Raw genomic sequence first — 21,193 nt, forward strand, 5'->3', positions numbered from 1 at the left:
ATTTGAGCGGATTTGGAGCTTGTGGACTTGTAGGGGAGCTTGTCTCCTATTGTCAGCCATAGGGACCTCATTTCCTCCTTGGTAACCTCCATTCCTTCTCCACTCCCAGCATTGAAACCATACAGCTTCTCCATCTCTTTGAAAGTGAGCCGGTACTCTTTGTTCCTCACGGAGAAGGTGATGAACCCGATCCCCCCATCGGGTAGCAGGGTCGGGTGGTCCTCAAAATAGTGCAGCCTCAAAGTCGAGAGAAAGTGGACCGTCTCCTCCTCATAAGCTTCAAGGTGGGCTTGCATCATTTGGCCCAGGTGGCACATGTCGAACAGGAACTCGACATCCCTAGCGATGGCCAACTGCTTCCTTGTCTCTCGGTGAGGGTATCGGGTACCGACGAAGCTCATCTTCCAGAAAACCTTGAAGAGTTTTGTCGGAGTCTCCACTTCCTTATGCTTCAGCCTCCGCGAGGCTTGGCGTGTTCTCTCTCTCTGCTCCTACTCTGCATCTCGATCCTTCTCCTCGGCTGCTCTCTCAGCTACCTTCTCAGCCTTCTCAGAGGCTGCTCTCTTTCCTCTTGCAACTGCAGCTCTGCTCCTTGACCGAGATGTTTGGATCTCCTCTTGCTCTTCTCCACCAGCATCGGAATCGACCTCCATGGGGTCGGTAACGGTTCTTTCCGACGTAAACAGGTCCTTACGTCGAGGAGATCGGCGAACAGCACTCGCCATCAGACTAGGTGAGCGAACTCGATGGTCTACACGATCGCTTGCTCGAGCACCGGTTCGGGTGACTGATTGGGTTGAGCATCGGGTTGGGGATGCAAAACGTCCAGCAAACGGTTGGGAATGCAGAATGTTTCCTCTCCCTTGGGATTCTCGAGGTTCGACGGTATCAACACCGGTTGTAGCAGCGGTGGAGGTTGATCTTCTTCCCTTCCTTTGGTAGGTTTTCGTGTGTGACTCCATTGTCGAATCCTTGAGAAGAAAAAGCTAAGCTTCGAGGTTAATAGGGTTAGTTCCCAAAGAAAACCAAATAAACCTCGAGTTTGAGAGAGAATAGAAAGTATGGAAACTAAAAACTCTAGGGTTGAGAGACAACTTATCGGTGATGCTTAGGAGGAAGGGTTATAAACCCTTAAATAAGCTAGGGTTGGTGGGTTGGGCTTTGCCAAGAGTGGGCTTGCTTGTGGAATTCGGACTCCACTCGCCATCCGAGCAGGGACACGATCAGGCGCGTCGAGTATGGTGTCGGGTTGACCCTCGGGTTCCTCAATTTCCCTTTTTTCTTTTTTTTTTTTCTTTTTCAATATATAAGTAAAAATAGAAAACAAGATTCAAAATAATAAAAATAAAAGTGAAAAGAAAATTAAATAGAAGATACCTTTGGGACTTCCTCCCAAGTGAGCTTGGTTAAAGTCACTAAGCTTGACTCTTCATGCTCTTTAAGCATGGGATCCAGGTGGAGGAGGTTCTGGAATCCTCTCCACTATAGCAGGCTGGTTCAACTGATTCTCCAGGTTTTATCCAGGTTCCAAGGCAAATGTGGTGTTGACTTCCTTAAGATGTTGCACTTTTCTCTGCTTTGTCTTAGTGGAAAAAGCTTGACCATCAATGGTTAGCCTTTTAATCCCCTTCTTCACAACAAACTCCATCTTGAAGTGCTCACCATGCTCAATTCTGATCCTGCCTTGCTTCACCTCAATCACAGCGCCTACTGTTGCCAAGAATGGTCTTCCTAGAATCAGTGGATCGTCTGGTTCCTTGTCCATATCAAGGATCATGAAGTCAGTAGGGACTTTTATTCTTCCGATCCTGAGTGGCAAGTATTCTAGGATCCCAACAGGATGTCTGACTGTTCTATCAGCTAGAACCAAATACAGACTGCTTGGTTTAAAACTGGTGAATCCCATCTTGTTGGCAACTGATAGTGGCATAATGTTAACTGAAGCTCCAAGGTCGCACAAACGATTCTTGAAAATCCAAAGTCCTATCGAGCATGGCAAAGTAAAAGAGCTAGGATCCTCCAATTTTTCCTCAATTCGCAGCTCAGGATCTAAACACACTCCACTCCTGAGAATCTCAAACCCAATCTCCTTGACAGCCTCCTTAACCTCATTCTTCAGCCGAGCTGCCTCCTTGGCAGATTCCTCTTGAAGTTTGTGTGGTGTCAAAAGCTTAGGAGGTGGAGCTATACGCTTAGTCATTCGCTCTGCAAGCGCCTCCAGCTGTATGTCAAGTGCAGCGTTGAACCTTTCCTCTAGCTCCCCTTCTGCTGCTACAGGTAGTTAAGGCTAATCTCTCTTCTCAACATCTACTTGATGCATCATCCGCTCGCCATCATCGGGTATGTCATCTGGTTCAGCTTCGGGTGGCTCTTCGATTTGTGATTCTCTAGCCACTGCTCCATCATCAACTCGATCTGTCTCCTCGGGTGAAGGCTTGGGTTCATACTCGGATATATAGTAATTGACCTCATTTATCATTGGGTGATCCATATCCTCCCCATCTTGATCATCACTGTCCCCAATGAGGTAATCCTCATAGTCATCATCAAGGAAGATGGCTTGGGCAGTGGCATAATCTTTAGGGTTTTGAACAGCTTTACCTGGGAGATGGTTGATCTTTGGAGCTGGTTAGTTGTTGTGGTGGCCTTCTAGGTACCTTATCTTATTGTTGAGCGAATCATACTTGGCGTTCAAGTCATTGTATCCTGAGTTGATCTTGTTGCTCATCTCCGCAAAATGTTTGGCGGTGTCCATAACAACTGTTGCCTGATTCTGAATCATCTGCTGAATTAGGCCACGTAGGTTAGCGTCTTGTGAATTATTCTGCGGGCCTTATTGTTGTTCGAATCCAGGTGGTTGGTTGTAGTTTCCAGAGTATTGCTGCTTAGGTGGGTACCTGGTTCCCTTGAACTGCAGATGGGTAAGTTTGGTCCTCAGGATTGGCAACATTTGGGTTCCGGTAAGACAGATTCGGATTCGGCTTGTAATTGTTGTACCCTTTGTTGTAACCTCCCTAATATTTGATGTAGTTTACATCCTCTATTTGTATAGTCTCCCCATCTTGTTGTAGAAACTCCTCTTCCTCTGATATTGCAATAACATGCTGCTGCTGGTTGAGGAGCTTATCGAGCTTGTCATTGAGGGCTTTCATGTCCCTCTTGTACTTGCCATCTTCCTCTCCTGTAGATCGCACGGTGCGATTGTATTCCTCATTGTAATTGCCATCAGATTAAGCCAAGTTCTCCACTAGGTCCCAACCTTCATCAACATCCTTGTTGAGGAAGTTACCATTGCTTGCAGTGTCCAGCAACATCCGTATCTTGGGGACCACTCCTCTATAAAGTGTGCTCAGTAATGAAGCATTTCTGAATCCATGATGAGGACATCGAGTAGTGTATCCCTTGAAACGTTACCATGCTTCACTGAACGTTTCATTGTTCTTCAAAACAAAGCTGGAAATGTCGTTTCGCAGCCTTGTGGTTCTGGAGTTGGAGAAGAATTTGGCCAGGAATGCCTTTTTGCACGCTTCCCAAGTGGGTATGGACTCCTTGGGGAGTGATTTCTCCCAGATGTGTGCTTTGTCTCCCAAAGAGAATGGGAAAAGCCTTAGTTTGAATCCATCCTCACTAACTCCATTGATCTTGGTGAGGCTACAGAGCCTATCAAATTCATCCAGATGATCCAATGGGTCCTCCATCGGTAATCCATGAAACTTATTACTCTGTATCATCTGGATGAGACTACTCTTGATCTCAAAATTGTTGTTCTGGACAGCAGGTGGCACAATACCATTCCTTTGTGTGTGAGTAGATGGAGCATCTCCTGCTCCTATGTTGGTCCTTGCTTGAGGAGCTGGTGGACTGTTCTGATTATTCATTGTCTCCTCAATGATTGCTGGTTGCGGTTGAGCTTGTTCTTGTCTGAGTAGCCTTGGTCTATCGATGTTGTCGATGAAAGGACTCAGGTTCTGGCTACCTCTGGATCGTGTTTGCATGCATAGGCAGGTGACCGAGTGTGTACACGAGGGTCAAATCGATCCAGGTGATCGAGTGACGGGTCGGGTGGGTGCTCGGTTGTACCTGAGAGTCAAAACGAACAAGAGCGAAGGCAATCAAGTCAGATTCCGAACCAATATAAACAAAAGAACTTGATATAGCAAGTGCTGAAATCCTAAACGTAGCAAAATGAAATCAACCAAATGGCAACGACGCCAAATTGATAGACAGGTTTTCACCCAGGGTATCAATTCCCAATGCAGTTGTAGTACAAAGGGTTATCAATCCAAATGGTTGTCTATTGCTAGCAGGAAGGATATGATCAGAACAGTGCAAGTCAAGCCAAGCAAATCAGGGTTTAGTCTAACAATCCTAGAGTGATAAAAGAAAAGAAAGTAAACAAGGAACCACGCGACCTAAGCACTCGATGCAAGCATTCGAGTGCAGGATCAAGTGGGGGGATCGAGTAGGCAAATGAAGTATGAACAACTCGAGGGATTACTCGATGCAGGTTATCGTGTACCTGATCGGGTAAGAGATCGAGTGATGAAAGAAAATGCAAGCAATTAAAATACGAAAGCTTCTAAGGATAGGGTAATCGAATCCTAACTATTCTTGACCAGTACAGATGCCTTACATGCCTCAAGCAAATATTTCCTAGAAAATAAATCTCTAAAATCTTGTTAAAACACTCTCGCAGTAGAAACAATCAACCTTGATCACTCCCCTACCCAACTCTCGTTGGAGAAACATGACCAAGCAGGCATTAAGATCTGATTCATTATTGTCAGTAAACCCCTTACTCATCTAATCTCTTAGGCTAAGTGAGTAAACCTCTAGCATTGCTTGATTCAAGCATCTCATCTACACCTCTCGGTGGTAAAACACCTTAGATCTAATCTCAACCTCTCGGTCTGATGACAGCATTAAGAACACCAACCTAGAAGGAAATCTATCAAACACATGCAATCAAACTAAGTCATCCTAACCGATCAAGAACACAAAATCATCTATCCCATCCCTAGGAACTTTACTACACTACTCGGAAATCATGGCAAGAAACATAACAACAAATATAAACGAGAATTGCATTATATTAAACGATAAAGTAGAGGGATAAGAGTACAAGACACAAATCTAAAGAAATGATAAAAAGTTATGAAATAAAATCTAAAACAAAAGGAAAAAGTGTTTGAGTCGCTCATTTCTCTCCCAGAAGCTCTCGCTCTCTGGTTTGAGGGTCTGCGGCGTGCTCGTTTGCGAGGAAGGAGAGGAGGGGTTTATATATGGAAACCCCTTTGACCTAGCTTCCCAGACCTGCCCGATGGTCTACTCGATGGGGTACACGAGGATGAAGTCGGGTTACTCCTCGGGTAGATCTTCGGGTTGTTCTTTGGGCTCTTGGATCTTCCTCGATCGTGTTGGGGTTCGGACTTGTTCTTTTAGCTCGATGGCTCCTTTGGGTACATGCTCGAGTTTGTCCTTTTTCTCCATTTTAGGCTCTTAAGCACATGATTTCATCCAAAACATGCAAATGCAAAAATTCAATACCCTAAATGGCCTAAAAGTGAATTCCTACAGTTAATAACCTAAAAATGCTAAGTTAAGGGTATGAACAATGCAAAATATAGATAAAAAAGGATGTTAAAAACATGCAAATTAGAGAGTTATCACTCGCCTGTCGTATGCCAGGGCCAAAGAACTGGCGTAAGCGGCGGTCTGCGAATTCAAACGGGGTTAGCTAGAGGGAAGGAAGGAAAATAAAACAAAGTCGTTTGCAGGGTGTGAGTTGAACCTGAAGTGCAGATTGGGCGACCTTGAGGAATTCTTCAGGAAATTCCAGCTCGTCTACCGGTGGCAGGATGACCGAGGATATCTTCAGATTCCTGCAGAGTTCTTCAGCAGCTGCCTGGTTGCAAACGAGAGGACCATCCCCGAAGTAATCAAAGGCGAATTGGTAAGATCGGTTATTCGCTCACTTTACTCAAAAATGATCGTAGGTTTCAAGCTCGGCGTCGTCTGCATAACGTTTCCGATTTGTTTTTGATCGGAGCTTTTGCCTTTTCCTTTATCCTTGTTGTCCCTCCTGGATTTCTTCTTTCTGGCACCTCTACTCAGCTCGGGAGCGCGCTGCTCAGGGACAACGGATTCGACCTGTGGGGGTTGAAGCGGATCATCGGGAGATGGATTTCCATGGTTTGGGTCAGGGTCGACCTGACTATCGTCGAAGTTTTTGATATCAACAAACTCGTTCTCCACTTGCTCTGAGTCGAGGTCGATGACATGCTCGCTATTCGGATTGATAGATTGAAGTCCACTAGCGTCAGCACTTATGGTCACTAGGGGCCTGGATGATTGGCCTAGCTCGCTAGCAAAACTCGAAAAGCTAGTTTTGGCTTTCCCCATAGCTTCTTCAACGCGTCGTCTGGTAATGCAATCCCACCTGCAATCAACCCCTGCGAAGATTGTGTCCCTGACTAGCTTGAATTCAGGAGCTAATTTATGAGCTAAAGGGGGGCGGCCTGCAAAATCAAGAAAAAAATAACATCAGGTCAGAAAATGCGTGTATGATCTAGTGAAACAAGAAACGGGACGATACCAGGTGAGTTATTCCGCACTCTTCGCCTGCCGCATCTCGGATTCTCAAAGGAACGGTCATCTACTCGGACAAAGAAATAGCGAGCAGCCCACTTCTTGAAGTTACTGACTTTTTCACCCGGAAGGAAATTGTGTGCCGGCCTCATGTTAACTACCCATGAAGGATTCCCTTATGAGTTTTTGAAATTTGTTAATTGCTCGAAGCATTCAACACCGATGTAAATCCCGGCTTTGGCAGAAATAGTGAGGGCTGCGACGAAATTACAAACACTTCCAGGAGTGAGTTGACAGATCGAGATTTGGCGTCGAAGGGTGCATCGAGTAAGCAAACTCGGGAGGGGAAACCATAATCGACACTGAGTGAAGAAACCCTCGTATAAGCAGATAAACCCTTTGGGTGGGTTCCATGGACGTTGATGCTCTCCAGGGATGATAAGACACCGCAATTATTGAGGCCACATGAATTCAGCATCGTACGAACGGACTTGACACTACTTTTCGCCTCCAATCCGATCTCGATGGTCAAGACTTGGAGGGATTTCTTCTATCATGACCCTGCCTGATACAAATCTAGATTCTTCTTCGTTCAGATCGTCCAAAGGCAGGCCGGAAGCCGTTTCAGCATTACCACGATTCATGTGACCCGCCTCACCGGTCAGGGGCAGAATCTCCAGGGAAGGGGCTTCGTCCGATCTGGGATCTGAAGAATGTTCGGCGTTTCCCTCTTACCGCGGTCCGATCGAACAGACTAAGGAAGCTTTTGTTTGGAATTTCGGTGGATTAGTTGGTCGCCCTCCGTACCATACGAGGAAACGGGAGCCGGGATGTTGGCCATAGCAGGTCGCCGAAGAGTGTGGAAGGAAATTCAGAAAAATAAATATATAATAGATGCAAAAAGAAGAGAGAAAACAGAGCAAATACCTTCAACGGTTTGGCAAAAAGTGAAAATGAAGAGGGGAGTTGGATATTTATAGAAGCGAGTGGGCGGCAACCCTACGCGGAGTCATAATGACCTACTCAACCTACGCGACTTTTCAGCTTCCGAACTGATTGAAGCGACGCGTGCGACATGTGTCAAGTTAGCAATGGATGGTGAAACGGTGCGCAAAATCCGGGTAAATTGAATTTGTTTTCCTTATAGTTTAGATCAAATATTCTCTTCCTATAGTTCGAACATTCGAATTGATTTTCGAATATACCGAATTGGGGGGGGGGACCAATTGTTGGTCGGGAATTGGCACCCCTATCATACCGATCTAAACCAATAAGTTAAACCAGTTATTTAAACCGAGAATTTGATTCACTGTTGGATGAAAGCCTTCGAATGAAGGCCCAATAGAGTCAAAAGCCCAGTTCGAATGCAAGGAGCCGACCACTCAGGTCGCCCGGCGGCTGACCTAGCAAAAAAGAAGAAACTTTCCTAATCTTGGGCAAGTCAATTAGGAAAGTAGTTATATTCTGTAATCTAGGAAAGCCTATAAATAAAGGAGAAATCCCTTCATTGTAATGAATCCAGCAATTAATACAATAATTCAACCTCTTCATTGTTCTTGAGCAAAACTCTAGCTTGTTCTTTAAGAGACTAAAATCCCCTTTTGATTTCTAGTTTTGATCTGATTCTTTGAGAGAATTCTAAAGTGAATTTGTTTCCCCCTTTAAACAAATTCATTGTGTGAAACCCTGTGTCTACAACCTACAAGGTTGCGATAGAGAGATGGGTTAGAGATCGGAGGACTATTCGTAGCCACAAGCTTGTTGGCTGTATCAACTGGAGTATTGTATGGATTGCAGTTTGTCATGGAGGCACGGTTGAGGATGTCAACAGCATAGTTCTGTTGGCTGAGAAGAAGATCGACTTTGTTGTACTTGACTGCAATACCGAGGAAGTGATGAAGTCCCGAGATCAGTGAGATCAAATGCAGCAGCAAGATGAGAGGCAATCTTGTCAAATAAGGCCGGCGATGAGGCCGTGAGGATAATGTCGTCGACATACAATAAAAGATAGGCCCTAGTAGCACCAGAACCATAAAGGAAAAAGAGTTATCGTAGAGGCTTTGTCGAAAACCGACCTGTCGAGCGACCGAAGTAAACCAAGTATACCAAGCCCAGGGGCCTGCTTAAAGCCATAGAGTTACCGTCGAAGCAAGCACACATGGTCGGGTTTAGACTTGTCGATGAAACCAGGTAGTTGATGCATGTAGACCATCGTTCTTGACATCAAGCTGACGAAGAGGCTAGTCTTTGGCAAGGGCTACATGAAGAACGTATGGTCGCTGGTTTAACCACGAGGCTAAAGTGAATTAGGCCAATTTACTTTATGCTTCCCGTCCACTCCATTAGCCACACACCAGTGTGATGGAATCAACTTCTCGCATGCTAAGTGAGCGCTCAACCATCTGAGAGCTACATTTCCATTGTTGTCGATAGGTAACATGTTACTATCTTATTTAGAGTCTTTTACTTGCATAATCTGCATCTCTTTTGCACAGATTTGCGAAATACAATGTCTGATTTATTTACAGATAAATTCATCTAATAGTGCGTTGGATGGTCAACGAGATTAAAAAATAATAGTAATAAAAAATGATAAGTTCTCAATTAGAAGTTTTCAGAATTGGTACATTTGTTTCTTCGAGTTTGATTTAAGTGAACTTCTTAAACTATTCAAATCCATAAACGAATTTGACACTGATGTGAATATACATATAAAAAAGCAAAACTTGAGGAACAAAGAGATCCTAATCTCTAGTTGTTGCGTCTCCTTAACCTTTTATAAGCAGCAACTAGTACAGTTATGCCTCTTTTGGTATATCGGCAGTGAATTGTGTCGTAAACTTACTAAGTTTCTATCTTGGCTCATACACAATGTCAATTAGGTTACTCTTTCATCTTTCATCTTTCATCTCCTTCAAATTGTAGAAAACTATCTTCACTCAATGAATCTAGCAGGAGGTGAAGGAGGCGATGAATCTACTCGATGGTGGAAAAGCTTAGTTAATGCTCGACGTTCACAGTCCTGAAATGAAAACAAGATTGACCAATACAACATTTATTTATGATCTAAGACCCCTTTATTATTATGTACTCATAATTTGAAACCGTGAGGTAAACCAATCTCTATTTTACCTTGAACATGTTTAGGCGTAAGGGTCTATCTGGATTCAGTCTCTGAAGTTTTAGGTATGTGTATGCAAAACTCAACTGATCTCGTGAGGTAAACCGATCAACTTCATTGAACCAAAGGCAGGTGAAGAGGTTTGACATTGGCGTCTGGGCTCTTACAATAAAAGAACCTTCAGGTACATCTAACAACAACAACAAGACATCACACTCAAGAAACATTAACAAACAAAACGAGTAAATGTGTATGGTGAGAGAGAAGCTAATGATTGATTGATTACTTACAACTTGGAAGAGGAGAATTAGGATCTGAAGGGCCAAATTTCTTGAGTCCATCTGACTGGTAGAACATAAACTGTTCATCAATGGCCGAATGGTTGTACTTGTTCAGCCTTTTGTTCTGTAACACCTCATCCCAAACACAATGCCGGTCATAATGGTTTGAGATTGCGAATTCTGATTTTGTTCTCCATAAGAAGAAGTCAATTATAAGCATGGGATCTGTAGTGAGTCTCATCTTACTGTCTAACCAAATGGAATACCTGAAACAAGAAATGAGGGATAAGTAAAAAAATATTGTGTCAGTAATTCAAAACTTCAGAGCCTGAGTGAGTACTAGCCAACTAACCTCACCTAGAAGAAGGAAAAAGACGATGAGACAGAAATTTCGGAACTTTTCCAGTCTTTCGCATGTCAGAATAAGGCAAATTGCTCACAACTACAGTTTTCCACAAACCAACAAACCCTTGCTTGTCTGGAACATGCCCTTCACTAGCAAGTTTCGATAGTGTTTGCTCATCCACAAACATCACAAAACACACATTTCGCTTCGAGAATTCACTGATCTAAAGAAACAAACAAGCAAAATGAGAGCTCTAAAAGTGTGAGAACTTATGATCTGAACAATGAAAATATTGATTTCTTTAAACTCTCTTTTGATTGATAGAAAATCTGTTTACAAGTTTGTTCTAAACCATTTTCTAACCTCTCAAAACTCTCTTAAAGAAACCTCTTGCTCTCTCTAAGTTTTTAGCTCTTTTTCTTAAAGACTAAAACTTAATAGCTAGATTAACTTTCTCTTGTTTGTGCTAAAACTCAAACTTGCTTTAGCACCCCTATTTATAGATCTAGGTATTAGCTATTTAATTAGCAAACTACCTAATCTAATCCTAATAGGAATTGGACAATTTCCTTTTTCTTTATGGTTTAGGGAATTTCCCACTTTCTTCATGTTTACATTCCAATTGTAAACATGAAACTCTTCAATCTTCTAGAAGCTTCTCGTGCCTTCTAAATCTGTATGAGTCTTGATAATAACCGTCATAGATCACTCGATACTCTGTTTTCGTATTAGTGTCATGTCCTTCTGGAGTAGTTCAAACACTTGTTCAAATGCTGCATCTTCAATATCCCCCTTTTTAACTTTGTGCTTCACAAGCATAAGGGTTTTTGGCTTAGATATAAAACAAACATCTTTAAACCATAGTCAACCGTTCATAACATAAACCAAAAACGATCATCAAGCCATAGTCAAACATCCAAACACAATGAACTAAAATGATCACCGAAAATCTTCCAAAGTTTTAATGAAAACACAAAGCTCCCCCAGAATCTCAAACCAGCTAGACTACCCCAGAATCTCAGACCAGCTTCTTCTCCTTCTCCCCTTGCTTGAGAAAACAACAGTTAAAAACAACTCTAATCATCTTGGAAAGCGGATGATTCTGTATGAGCCTCTGAACTACTTCAGTAAGTCTCTGTAGAGCTTGTGTTGTGTCGACCAAAGATGCATATGAACTCTCCTCATTTTCTTGACCAACCTGTGGCATACGAATGCTACCCAACTGAATTACCTCAAAAGTCGAAGAAGATCCCTCATCCATTTGTATTCCAACTGGTGTGGGGTCTTCATTCACAGGAAGCAAATTGTGTTTAACCGCATAAGCTCGCTGATATGTTACGGTTTTGACTCACTTTGACCCCGTTTATTTGATAGTTTTGTAGTTGTTTGAGTCCTTTTCAGGTTATAATAAGAGGCTAGGAAGCTAAAAGCAAGGATTGGAACAGCAGGAGCAATCGGAGCAGAAAGGAGTTGAATTGGAGCGGAAAAGCTGATTTTAGACCCAGGAGCACATGCTCCCGATTTCCGAGCACATGCTCCCAACTCTACGGTTTCATGACGACACGTGGCAAGCATCTAGGCGCCGATTCCCTGCCTAATTCCCCTTATTTTAGGCGATCCTTTGTGAGAGAAAGGGGGAGGAGATCGATTTTTAATAGGGAGATTTGATTTGGATTCTTTCCTTTTTTTCTCTACTTATATGCTATTTAACCTAGGGTTTTTAGGAGAGAAAATATACTTTTTTCTTTTGGATTTTGAGCGACGTTTTGTGAGGGAGAAGAGCGGCTACCTTGTTTATCATTCTCTGAACCCTTTTTATTTTTATGTCATTGAATTTCTCATATTTTGCTATGATTCATTTCTCTATGTCTGAGTAGTTTTCTTTGCTAGATTAGGGGTTTCAAAAGGGGTTTCATGGGTTAGCAACAGAACACAAATAGGACTTTATATAATCGATTGTCTTCACTATTGTTAGACTTAATGCTTAGGTTGATTTGATCACCCAATCTATGATTCTAGGTTTATCTATTCATCAAAAGTGTAATAGGTTGCTAGAAAAGACATTAGTGGGCAAATTATCCTAGACCTGCGAAAGTTGATGTGTAGGTGATTTGTGAACTTATCATTCCTGTTCTTTAATGCTTGTCTGCGATTCTGGGCTCAAACGACAGTTTAGGGTTTATGGACCGCCGAGCATGTGCTCCGGATGTCTGAGCATGTGCTCCGCGTCTCCGCACAGAATCGATCAGATAGAGTTATTGATACCACGACAGTGGATCAGTTTATATTTATGTTTGAGTTCTATACTGATACTTAATCTATGCCCTGAATAGTTGTTTAGTTGCTACCTCTGAAATTCCCAAGAATTACCCCTGATCTAGTGTTTTGTTTATTGCCTTTTTATACCGTTTTAATCGCGTTACTGTTACCAAACAAACCCAACTTTGAATTGTCTTAGCTTGAAATTGAACCAATAGAACCATAGAGTAAAACTTGGTCTTCGTGGGATTCGACCCCTAAGTACTACTTCTTTGCTGTGCACTTGCAGTAGGAAAATAGGGTTTAAAACTCTGTGTATCACTCGCCCAGTCCTAACATCTTTAGTATAAAACTCAGCAGCTACTTCTTCTTCTGCATCTGACCATTCAAGCAGACCTTTTTGAACCTTAACTGTTTCGAAAATGGTTCTAGGAAACATTACGCACCGAGTAGTATCAGTCCAACTCATATCCATAATCTGATCATAAATTAGTTGTCCTAAATCAAACCGAATTCCTTGAACAAGCTTATACACAACTCGAGCACGATCGATTGAAATATGATCATTATGAACCAAAGGAACCCAATTATAACTCGCCAACATGAAAAGAGCTGCAACTTGTCCATGTAGATCCCTAACCTTCAATTGATTCCAAGGCAACTTGTCGCGACCACTCAGAACTTCTGCAAGTTCATTTTTACCCAGCCTATCTACAGATGCATCTGGTTGCTTCTCTTCTTGAGACAATGATTCAAGATTAAATGCCTCATTGATAGCGCTAGGAGAAAACTCATACCAGTGACCTCTAACAAACACTTGAATTCCATTCCTAGTTTTTTCTTTTGGCAGATTAGCATAAAACTCACAAACCACCTCTTTAACATACACAGGCAAATCTTGAACCGAAAAATGCAACCCTAGATCCATAATCTTATCAAGAATCCCAAAGTCATATGGTTGAGAAAAATCTAGTTGTCTTTCTTTTGTAACCTTCCGAGAAAAAATATCTGCATACCTTGCTTGAGCTGCTTTCGACACAAAAACATCAGACCTAAACTTCCCCTGTGCACGAACACTCTTAGCACTAATAGTTGCAGATTTAGACCGCTTGGCAATGGAAGAAGACCCTCGCTTCATCTTCCTCTTTTTAACCGTGTGACGCTCAGTCTGCTCTTGCACCGAGACTTCCTCAACCCTGAAATCCTTAGAATCCGAATCAACTCCTTTGCCCTTATCTCAAACCTCTTCTTCCACATTGTTAGATGCGATTTCATCATTACAAGCTGATTCTGATTTGTCTTCTGCGGAATCTTCAACTCCTACTGAATTGGTTTGAACATCACCACCCGATTTATCAAAAGCTGATCGATCATCATCACTGCTTGATTCGTCGATCAGATGAGGTCGTTGAGAATCACCATCTTGATTCACCTTCGATCTCCTTCCTCCTCTTACCAAACCTTGTCGAGTCGCTCTCACCATAGCTGTTTTTTTTTTTTTTTCAATCCGTCGATACAACCGAAGACAACACCTAACATACCTTTAACCTAAAAATTAAAATCCAACCAAAACCGCAAATAACCCGGTTTAAATAACACACTTAATTAAACCATCTCAAACCCAGAATCTTCCTTACACTCGTTCTTGACCAGCATCAACTCAGAATCACATTTCACACACCCCAATTGAATTCCTCAATGTTGCGAATCGATTAGAATCCAAAGCCTTTGTGAATATATTTGCTAGCTGATCTTCAGTATCAATATGATCAATCTGAACTTGCTTTTTCTCAATCAGTTCTCTGATAAAGTGATGTCTTACATCAATGTGTTTGGTTCTTGAGTGTTGAACTGGATTCTTAGAAATATCAATTGCACTTTTGTTATCACAATACACCTGTAAAACTCCTGAATCCATACCATAATATGCAGACATTTGTTTCATTCATAACAATTGAGTACAACAACTTCCCATTGCTATATATTCTGATTCAGCTGTAGACATAGAAACTGAATTTTGTTTCTTGCTTAACCATGCAATGAGATTATTCCCCAGAAATAAACATCCTCCACTAGTACTTTTTCGATCTGTCACACTCCCTGCATAATCAGCATCACAATATCCAACTAAACCTTGATTTGAGCCTTTAGAATACCAAATTCCAAAATCAACAGTCCCTTTTACATACTTAATGATCTGTTTGACTGCTTCTAGGTGTGATTGTTTTGGATTCGATTGATATCTTGCACACATTCCAACACTGAAACTTAAATCAGGTCTACTAGCAGTGAGATACAACAAACTCCCAATCATTCCCATGTACTGCTTGAGATCCACTTCCTTTCCATCAATGTCTTTTGACAATTTCAGAGAGTGCTCATAGGTATATTGGCTTCTTTACACTTATCCATCTGAAACTTCTTCAGAAGCTGTCTTGCATAAGTACTTTGTGAAATGAAAATTCCTTGATCAGACTGAGTAATCTGCAAACCAAGAAAATATTTGAGTTCACCAACCATACTCATTTCGAATTCTTGTGTCATATGACTCACAAAACCATCCACCAGCTTCTTAGATGTACTACCAAAAATAATATCATCAACATAAATTTGAACCATCAAGATATCAACATCTTGTTCCAAGACAAACAAGGTCTTGTCAACACTTCCTCTAGCATAGCCCTTCTCCAAAAGAAAACTAGTTAGTCTTTCATACCAAGCTCTTGGAGCTTGCTTCAATCCATAAAGAGCCTTCTTTAACTTGTACACATAGTTAGGCTTAACTGAATCTTCAAAACCCTAGGGTTGCTCAACATATACTTCTTCTTGTAAGATCCCATTTAAAACGCACTTTTGACATCCATCTGGTATACTTTGAAATTCATGATACAAGCCATTCCCAAAAACAATCTAATCGATTCAAGTCTTGCTACCGGAGCCAATGTCTCTTCAAAGTCCACTCCTTCGATCTGAGTATAACCTTGTGCAATCAACCTTGCTTTATTTCGAATCACAACTCCACTCTCATCAATCTTGTTTTTGAAAATCCATTTGGTCCCAATGATATTCACATCTATTGGCCTACGAACCAGCTCCCAAACATCATTACGCTCAAACTGTTCTAGTTCTTCCTCCATGGCAATTATCCAGAAATCATCTTGAACAGCTTCTATGTGATTCTTGGGTTCAATCATTGACACAAAACACTCAAAGTAGACAGTTTCTAGTGCTGCATAATGACTAGTCATCTTTTTAAAATCAATAAGCACTCATCTAGTCCTCATTCCTTCATTTATGTTACCAATAACATCTGATGCAGAATGATTCTTGTGTACTTGTTTTGTTTCTTCAGATTTTGGAACATGATCAGAGGTGTCTAGTCCAGAATCTTCTTCTTGTCCTTCAATAATATTTACTTGTTCTGCATCACTGTCTGAATCATCATTATCTCTTAAAGCAACAGACCGATCATCAAACACCACATTCATTGATTCCATAGTAGTCTCTGTGCGTTTGTTTAATACCCTAAATGTTGTACTACTCTCAGCATAGCCAAGAAACATCCCTTCATCACTTCTGGAATCAAATTTCCCAAGATAATCCTTGTCATTCAAGATATAATATTTGCATGCAAAAACATGAAAGTAGCTCAAATTAGGAGTTTTGCCTTTCCATAACTCATATGGAGTTTTTGATGTATCTCTTCGAACATACACTTTGTTTACTATGTAGCAAGCTGTATTGAGCGCCTCAGCCCAAAATTTCTTAGGCACATTATTCCCATGAATCATTGCTCTAGCCATTTCTTGAAGAGTCCTGTTTTTCCTCTCCACTACACCATTCTGTTGAGGAGTTCTGGGAGTTGAGAATTGATGTGAAATCCCAAGCTGTTCACAAAATTCTCATTGATTCGTTTTGAAATTCTCCACCATGCTAACTTCGTATTTTCTTGATTCCACCTTTCTCATTAAGCAATTGCAAAGCCAAGATCTTGAAGCTATCCATTGTATCTGACTTCTCTCGAATGAAACGAACCCAAGTGTATCTAGAAAAATCATCTACCAACACAAACACATATTTTTTCCCAGCTAAGCTTTCAACTTGCATTGGACCCATTAAGTCCATGTGAACCAGATCTAAAACTGACTTTGACTGAACTTCAGGCACCTTCTTGTGCTGAATCTTGACTTGTTTTCCTTGATTACAAGGTCCACAAACCATATTTTCTTCTCCTTTAAGCTTAGGTACTCCTCGAATGATCTCTTTATTAACAAGAGTAGTTAAGTTCCTTACATTCATATGACGTAGTCGTTGGTGCCAGAGATCTAGACTTCCTTGTGCACTAAAACATTTGAACGAATTTCTCTGCCACATGTAACAATTGTTCCCTGACCTTACACCATAGAGCTTGATACAACCTGATTCATCAACCGCTTTGCAGTCTATCTTTGTAAACATAACAGTCAAGCCTTCATCACACAACTGACTAATACTTATCAAATTCGCTCGCAGTCCTTGTACCAGGTAGACATTTACTAATGGTGGAAGTTTTGTATCACGTGTTGTGCCTTTACCTTGAATGTAACCATTACTTCCATCTCCAAAGGTTATTGTGCCTCCTTTCAGTTTCTTAATATTCTGCAAATTACTCTTAGTTCCTGTCATATACCTTGAACACCCACTATCAAAGAACCAAGGCTCATAATCTTCTTGTTCCTCAGTAATCATAGCCATGTTGCACCTAAACCCTGATGATATTGCTTCTGTTTGATACAGGTCATTCTTCTTCATCCAAACTTGTCTCCTAAACCCATTCCAGAAAAATCTCCCTTGTCGCTTTAAACCATAGACTCTTTCCCAGAATTTAGAGCAATAGCGTTTATATTGTCCAAATTTTCCACAAAAATACCAGCTTGAAAACTTCTCAGATGCGGATGTTGATGCTTTCAAATCAGAGTGGTGCATTCCAGCAGTAACAAATTTAGTTTTTGTTTTCTTGTCTCCTTGGTTCTCAATAAAACCCAACCCTCTATGAGTTTTCTTAGTTCTTCCATAGCTTAAAATCTTATCAAGTTGCTTTGTTCCTGCAAACATGTGAATTTTTCTGTACTGCTGATCAAGTTCAGATTGAAGTTCTGTGGATTTCTTCTTCTCTTTAATTAACTATTCCTCTAGCTTGTCTGCTTTTGCAGATAACACCAATTTTTCTTTCATTAAATTCACAGCTTTCTTAGCAATCTTCTTTTCGTCCACCAAATCATTCTGCAGTGATTTGATCACAGCTTCAAGATGAAGTTTTTCTTTGATTAAGTCTTGATTTTCTTTCCCTAAGGTAATGAGTGTTTCTCGGACTTCCTTGTAACTCTGAACAATATCAAGAACTTCCTCATCTTCTGATTCAGAATCAGTTACCTCTTCTCCATTCTCAAATTTTGTAATTCCCACCATCGCTACTAGATTTATGAGTTCTTCTTCACTACTGCTACCATCATCTGAATCATCTTCAATACTTATCATAGACTTCTCTTTCTTGTGTTTAAGGTTACTCACACATCCCTCATGTGTATGTCATGTACCTCTGCAAATAGTGCACTTTGCATCTCGAAGCTTAATCGTTGGACACTCACGAATGAAATGTCCAAACCCTTTGCATTCATGACACTGCATATCAGCCTTCTTATCTTCACTGATCTTTTTGAAAACTCCAGTCTTCTTTTGTGAATTACCTTGTTCTATTCTTCTTAAAGCACGATCAAATCTTCTTACTAATAAACTCACAGCATCTTCTTCTCCTTGATCAGATGTGTCTCTACTAACCTTTAAGGCTATACCTTTTGGTTTCTTAATTCCATTAAGCTCCATCTTGTGAGCTTGCAACATCCCAACCACTTCACCATAACTAAGACTGTCTAGATCATGTGAAACAGTTAGTGCAGTCTTGTATCCCATGAACCTTGAAGGTAGACACCTTAAAAACTTCTTGACCAGCTTCTGATCCTTATAAGTCTTTCCAAGAGTTAATGCTTCCTGAGCTAGTGCACTTAACTTTGAACTAAAGTCTGATATTGATTTGTGTTCTTCCATCCTTAGATTTTCGAAACGTGAAGCCAGCATGTCTTTTCTTGAGCTTTGCACTTTTGTGGTTCCTTCATACTGGATTTGCAGAATATCCCAAGCTTCCTTAGCAGTTTCACACCCCTGAATTAGATCGAACTGCTTCCTTCCTACACTGCAATGAATAGCATTCAATGCTCTTGAGTTGTACTTGGATTTCTTCTGTTCTTCATCAGTCCAGTCGGCTTCGGGTTTGGGAATTCGCTTGCCTCACTCGTCCTTGATCGTCGGTTCCTCCCACTTTTCCAGAACAGTCTTCCAAGCAAGTCGATCAATACCTCCTATGATAGATTTGATTCTTGATTTCCAAAACTCATAGTTTCCATCATCCAAGACAACTTTGTTATTGTTGATCAGATCTCCGTAGCTCTCCATCTTGTCCGCAGAATCTCACATGTAGTAATCCGAACAAGTGTTGCTCTGATATGAACAATGAAAATATTGATTTCTTTATACTCTCTTTTGATTGATAGAAAATTTGTTTACAAGTTTGTTCTAAACAATTTTCTAACCTCTCAAAACTCTCTTAAAGAAACCTCTTGCTCTCTCTAAGTTTTTAGCTCTTTTTCTTAAAGACTAAAACTTAATAGCTAGGTTAACTTTCTCTTGTTTGTGCTAAAACTCAAGCTTGCTTTAGCACCCCTATTTATAGATCTAGGTATTAGCTATTTAATTAGCAAACTACTTAATCTAATCATAATAGGAATTGGACAATTTCCTTTTTCTTTATGGTTTAGGAAATTTCCCACTTTCTTCATGTTTACATTCCAATTGTAAACATGAAACTCTTCAATCTTCTAGAAGCTTCTCGTGCCTTCTAAATCTGTATGAGTCTTGATAACAACCGTCATAGATCACTCGATACTCTGTTTTCGTATTAGTGTCATGTCCTTCTGGAATAGTTCAAACACTTGTTCAAATGCTGCATCTTCAAGCTCCACATATAGTCTTCACTAAATGATAACCGCAACAGATACTAAATAGTAAATACTAATGCATAAGCTAATATCTAGTATCTATCTACTAAGGGATAAAGTTCTAACCTTTTTGCTTGCAGGTCTCCTTAGAAAATCAGAGCTACCAAAAATGCAAGAAGACACAGAGACTACACAGTTCTTCATGTACGCCCTATCCTTTTCGCTCAAATCAAAATCAGTACCTTGATGAAATGCATTACTCCCTTTGACAAAACCACAGTGAATTGTCTGATTTACTGCAGAGTAAGATCTCTCTCTTTCCATGAGTGTTTGATGCCCTCCAAACCTAGGCTCACTATACGTCTCAGCCTCTACAAAGCCTAACGAAAACCGCGTGAAATTCAAATAATCCTGAGGCTCAAGTATGCGATCAACTGATTCAGCAAGTGTAACTTCACATGGCAAATCTGCAGTTATATACAAAAACGTTACCTTAGATGATTAATAAAAACAACACTAGGTAACTGATTGAAATGACTAGAGATGAAAACAATCCATACGCTTGTTTCTCTTCTTGCTTCCGGGTGGTTTGTCGATGTTGGATTTGTTTAATCCTACATTAATCTCCGATGAAACCAGCAATTGACTTTTCATGTAAGCTGCATCTGTATTAAAATCCAGTCAATGACAATAGCTTTTTTTAACACAAATACCAGAGAACTAAGACATAAGTAAGCTTACGGTTTTGCTCAAAATGAGGTAAGAACTCAGAACCTACACCAAAATCCAAGAGTGTTTGATTAACTAATAATCTCCGAAATTAGAGAAAACCAAATTAAAGAAAGAGACTTTTTTCGTAATTAGAAGCTTACCATGAAAGAGTAGCTTATGGCCAGAGAAGATGCAAGAGAAGAAAAAGAGTGACAGAAAGAAGAAGAAGAAATGTGAGAGCTTCAATTTCACAATCCTACCAAACTTCTTGCCTCTTCGAAGTAGTAAAAAAGAATTATCATTGTGACCAGATGGATTCAGATACGAAGAAGATGATGATGAAGTAGAAGAAACCACCGTACTTCTTCTCTCCGGTAACATTATCTAATCCCCAAAACACACTGCCAAAGTTCACACCAAATCAAGATTTTTACATGTTCAAGATGCAGATTTGGAATTACAAGAGAATTTTTCATGAAATTTTTCACAGAATGAAAGAACTGAGAGAAACAAAAAAAAAAACACAACCAGATTCGAGAAATGAAACAATAAAAGAACTCCTTACCTGAGATCTCTATCTAGCTCACACCATGAAAACCAAACCTGTCTGTGTGCGGTGGTGGGTGGTGGCGATTTAGAGAAAAAAACTGTATTTATTTATGTATTGTTCTTCTTTGTTTTTTTCTTTATTACAGTGTTAATTACTTACTTAATTAATAATAATGTCTAAATTGTTTTATTAATTCGTCCGAAGGCGAAGGCTAAAGAAAAGGTTTTGGTGTTTTTACATCCCACATCGCTCAGCTATGAATTGCTCACCCTTGGAACGGGTGTATATAATGGAAGGTCGATGGTT

The 21,193-nt window shown here is 40.6% G+C and overlaps 2 protein-coding genes and 1 non-coding gene across 14 annotated transcripts; 1 reads left to right on the forward strand and 2 right to left on the reverse strand.

Moving 5' to 3' along the window:
• Positions 1-1,378: 1,378 nt before the first annotated feature.
• LOC104779621 (putative hexosyltransferase MUCI70) lies at positions 1,379-21,145 on the reverse strand. 12 transcript variants are annotated; one of them, XR_015596432.1, is made up of 9 exons: positions 20,903-21,145; positions 20,499-20,738; positions 20,368-20,400; positions 20,187-20,291; positions 19,753-20,093; positions 10,343-10,559; positions 10,000-10,256; positions 9,721-9,899; positions 9,169-9,610 (listed from the first exon to the last, which is right to left on the reverse strand). XR_015596432.1 is itself a non-coding variant. In XM_010503997.3 (9 exons), the coding sequence occupies exons 2-9, from the start codon at positions 20,716-20,718 to the stop codon at positions 9,524-9,526; spliced, it is 1,434 nt and encodes a 477-aa protein (XP_010502299.2). In that variant the 5' UTR covers positions 20,719-20,738; positions 20,903-21,145; the 3' UTR covers positions 9,169-9,523. The 12 variants fall into 11 exon arrangements, 9 of the variants coding, with proteins under 9 accessions (XP_087365890.1, XP_087365891.1, XP_010502299.2 ...); XR_015596433.1 differs by having other exon boundaries at positions 20,187-20,285; positions 20,903-21,042; XM_010503997.3 differs by having other exon boundaries at positions 10,348-10,559.
• LOC147945246 (small nucleolar RNA R71) lies at positions 3,370-3,476 on the forward strand. Its single transcript, XR_015597868.1, has one exon. It is a non-coding gene; the product is annotated as a small nucleolar RNA R71 (small nucleolar RNA).
• On the reverse strand, positions 5,073-7,823 carry LOC104779623 (uncharacterized). Its single transcript, XM_019244463.2, has 3 exons — positions 6,596-7,823; positions 5,792-6,518; positions 5,073-5,715 (listed from the first exon to the last, which is right to left on the reverse strand). Exons 1-2 carry the CDS (start codon positions 6,738-6,740, stop codon positions 5,977-5,979), a joined length of 687 nt encoding a protein of 228 aa, XP_019100008.1. The 5' UTR covers positions 6,741-7,823; the 3' UTR covers positions 5,073-5,715; positions 5,792-5,976.
• Positions 21,146-21,193: the final 48 nt, after the last annotated feature.

Source organism: Camelina sativa, chromosome 4 (assembly GCF_030686135.1).
Source record: "Camelina sativa cultivar CO46 ecotype springtype chromosome 4, ASM3068613v1".
In the NCBI taxonomy this organism is placed as follows: domain Eukaryota; kingdom Viridiplantae; phylum Streptophyta; class Magnoliopsida; order Brassicales; family Brassicaceae; genus Camelina; species Camelina sativa.

Coding starts and splice junctions, on each gene's coding strand:
- LOC104779623 (XM_019244463.2), bottom strand. CDS start 6,740: ATGAGGCCGGCACACAATTTCCTTCCGGGTGAAAAAGTCAGTAACTTC. Junction 6,519..6,595: donor AGTGCGGAATAACTCACCTG/GTATCGTCCCGT, acceptor TTGATTTTGCAG/GCCGCCCCCCTTTAGCTCAT.
- LOC104779621 (XM_010503997.3), bottom strand. CDS start 20,718: ATGTTACCGGAGAGAAGAAGTACGGTGGTTTCTTCTACTTCATCATCA. Junction 10,257..10,347: donor CGTCTTTTTCCTTCTTCTAG/GTGAGGTTAGTT, acceptor TTCTTGTTTCAG/GTATTCCATTTGGTTAGACA. Junction 9,900..9,999: donor TAATTCTCCTCTTCCAAGTT/GTAAGTAATCAA, acceptor TGTTGTTGTTAG/ATGTACCTGAAGGTTCTTTT.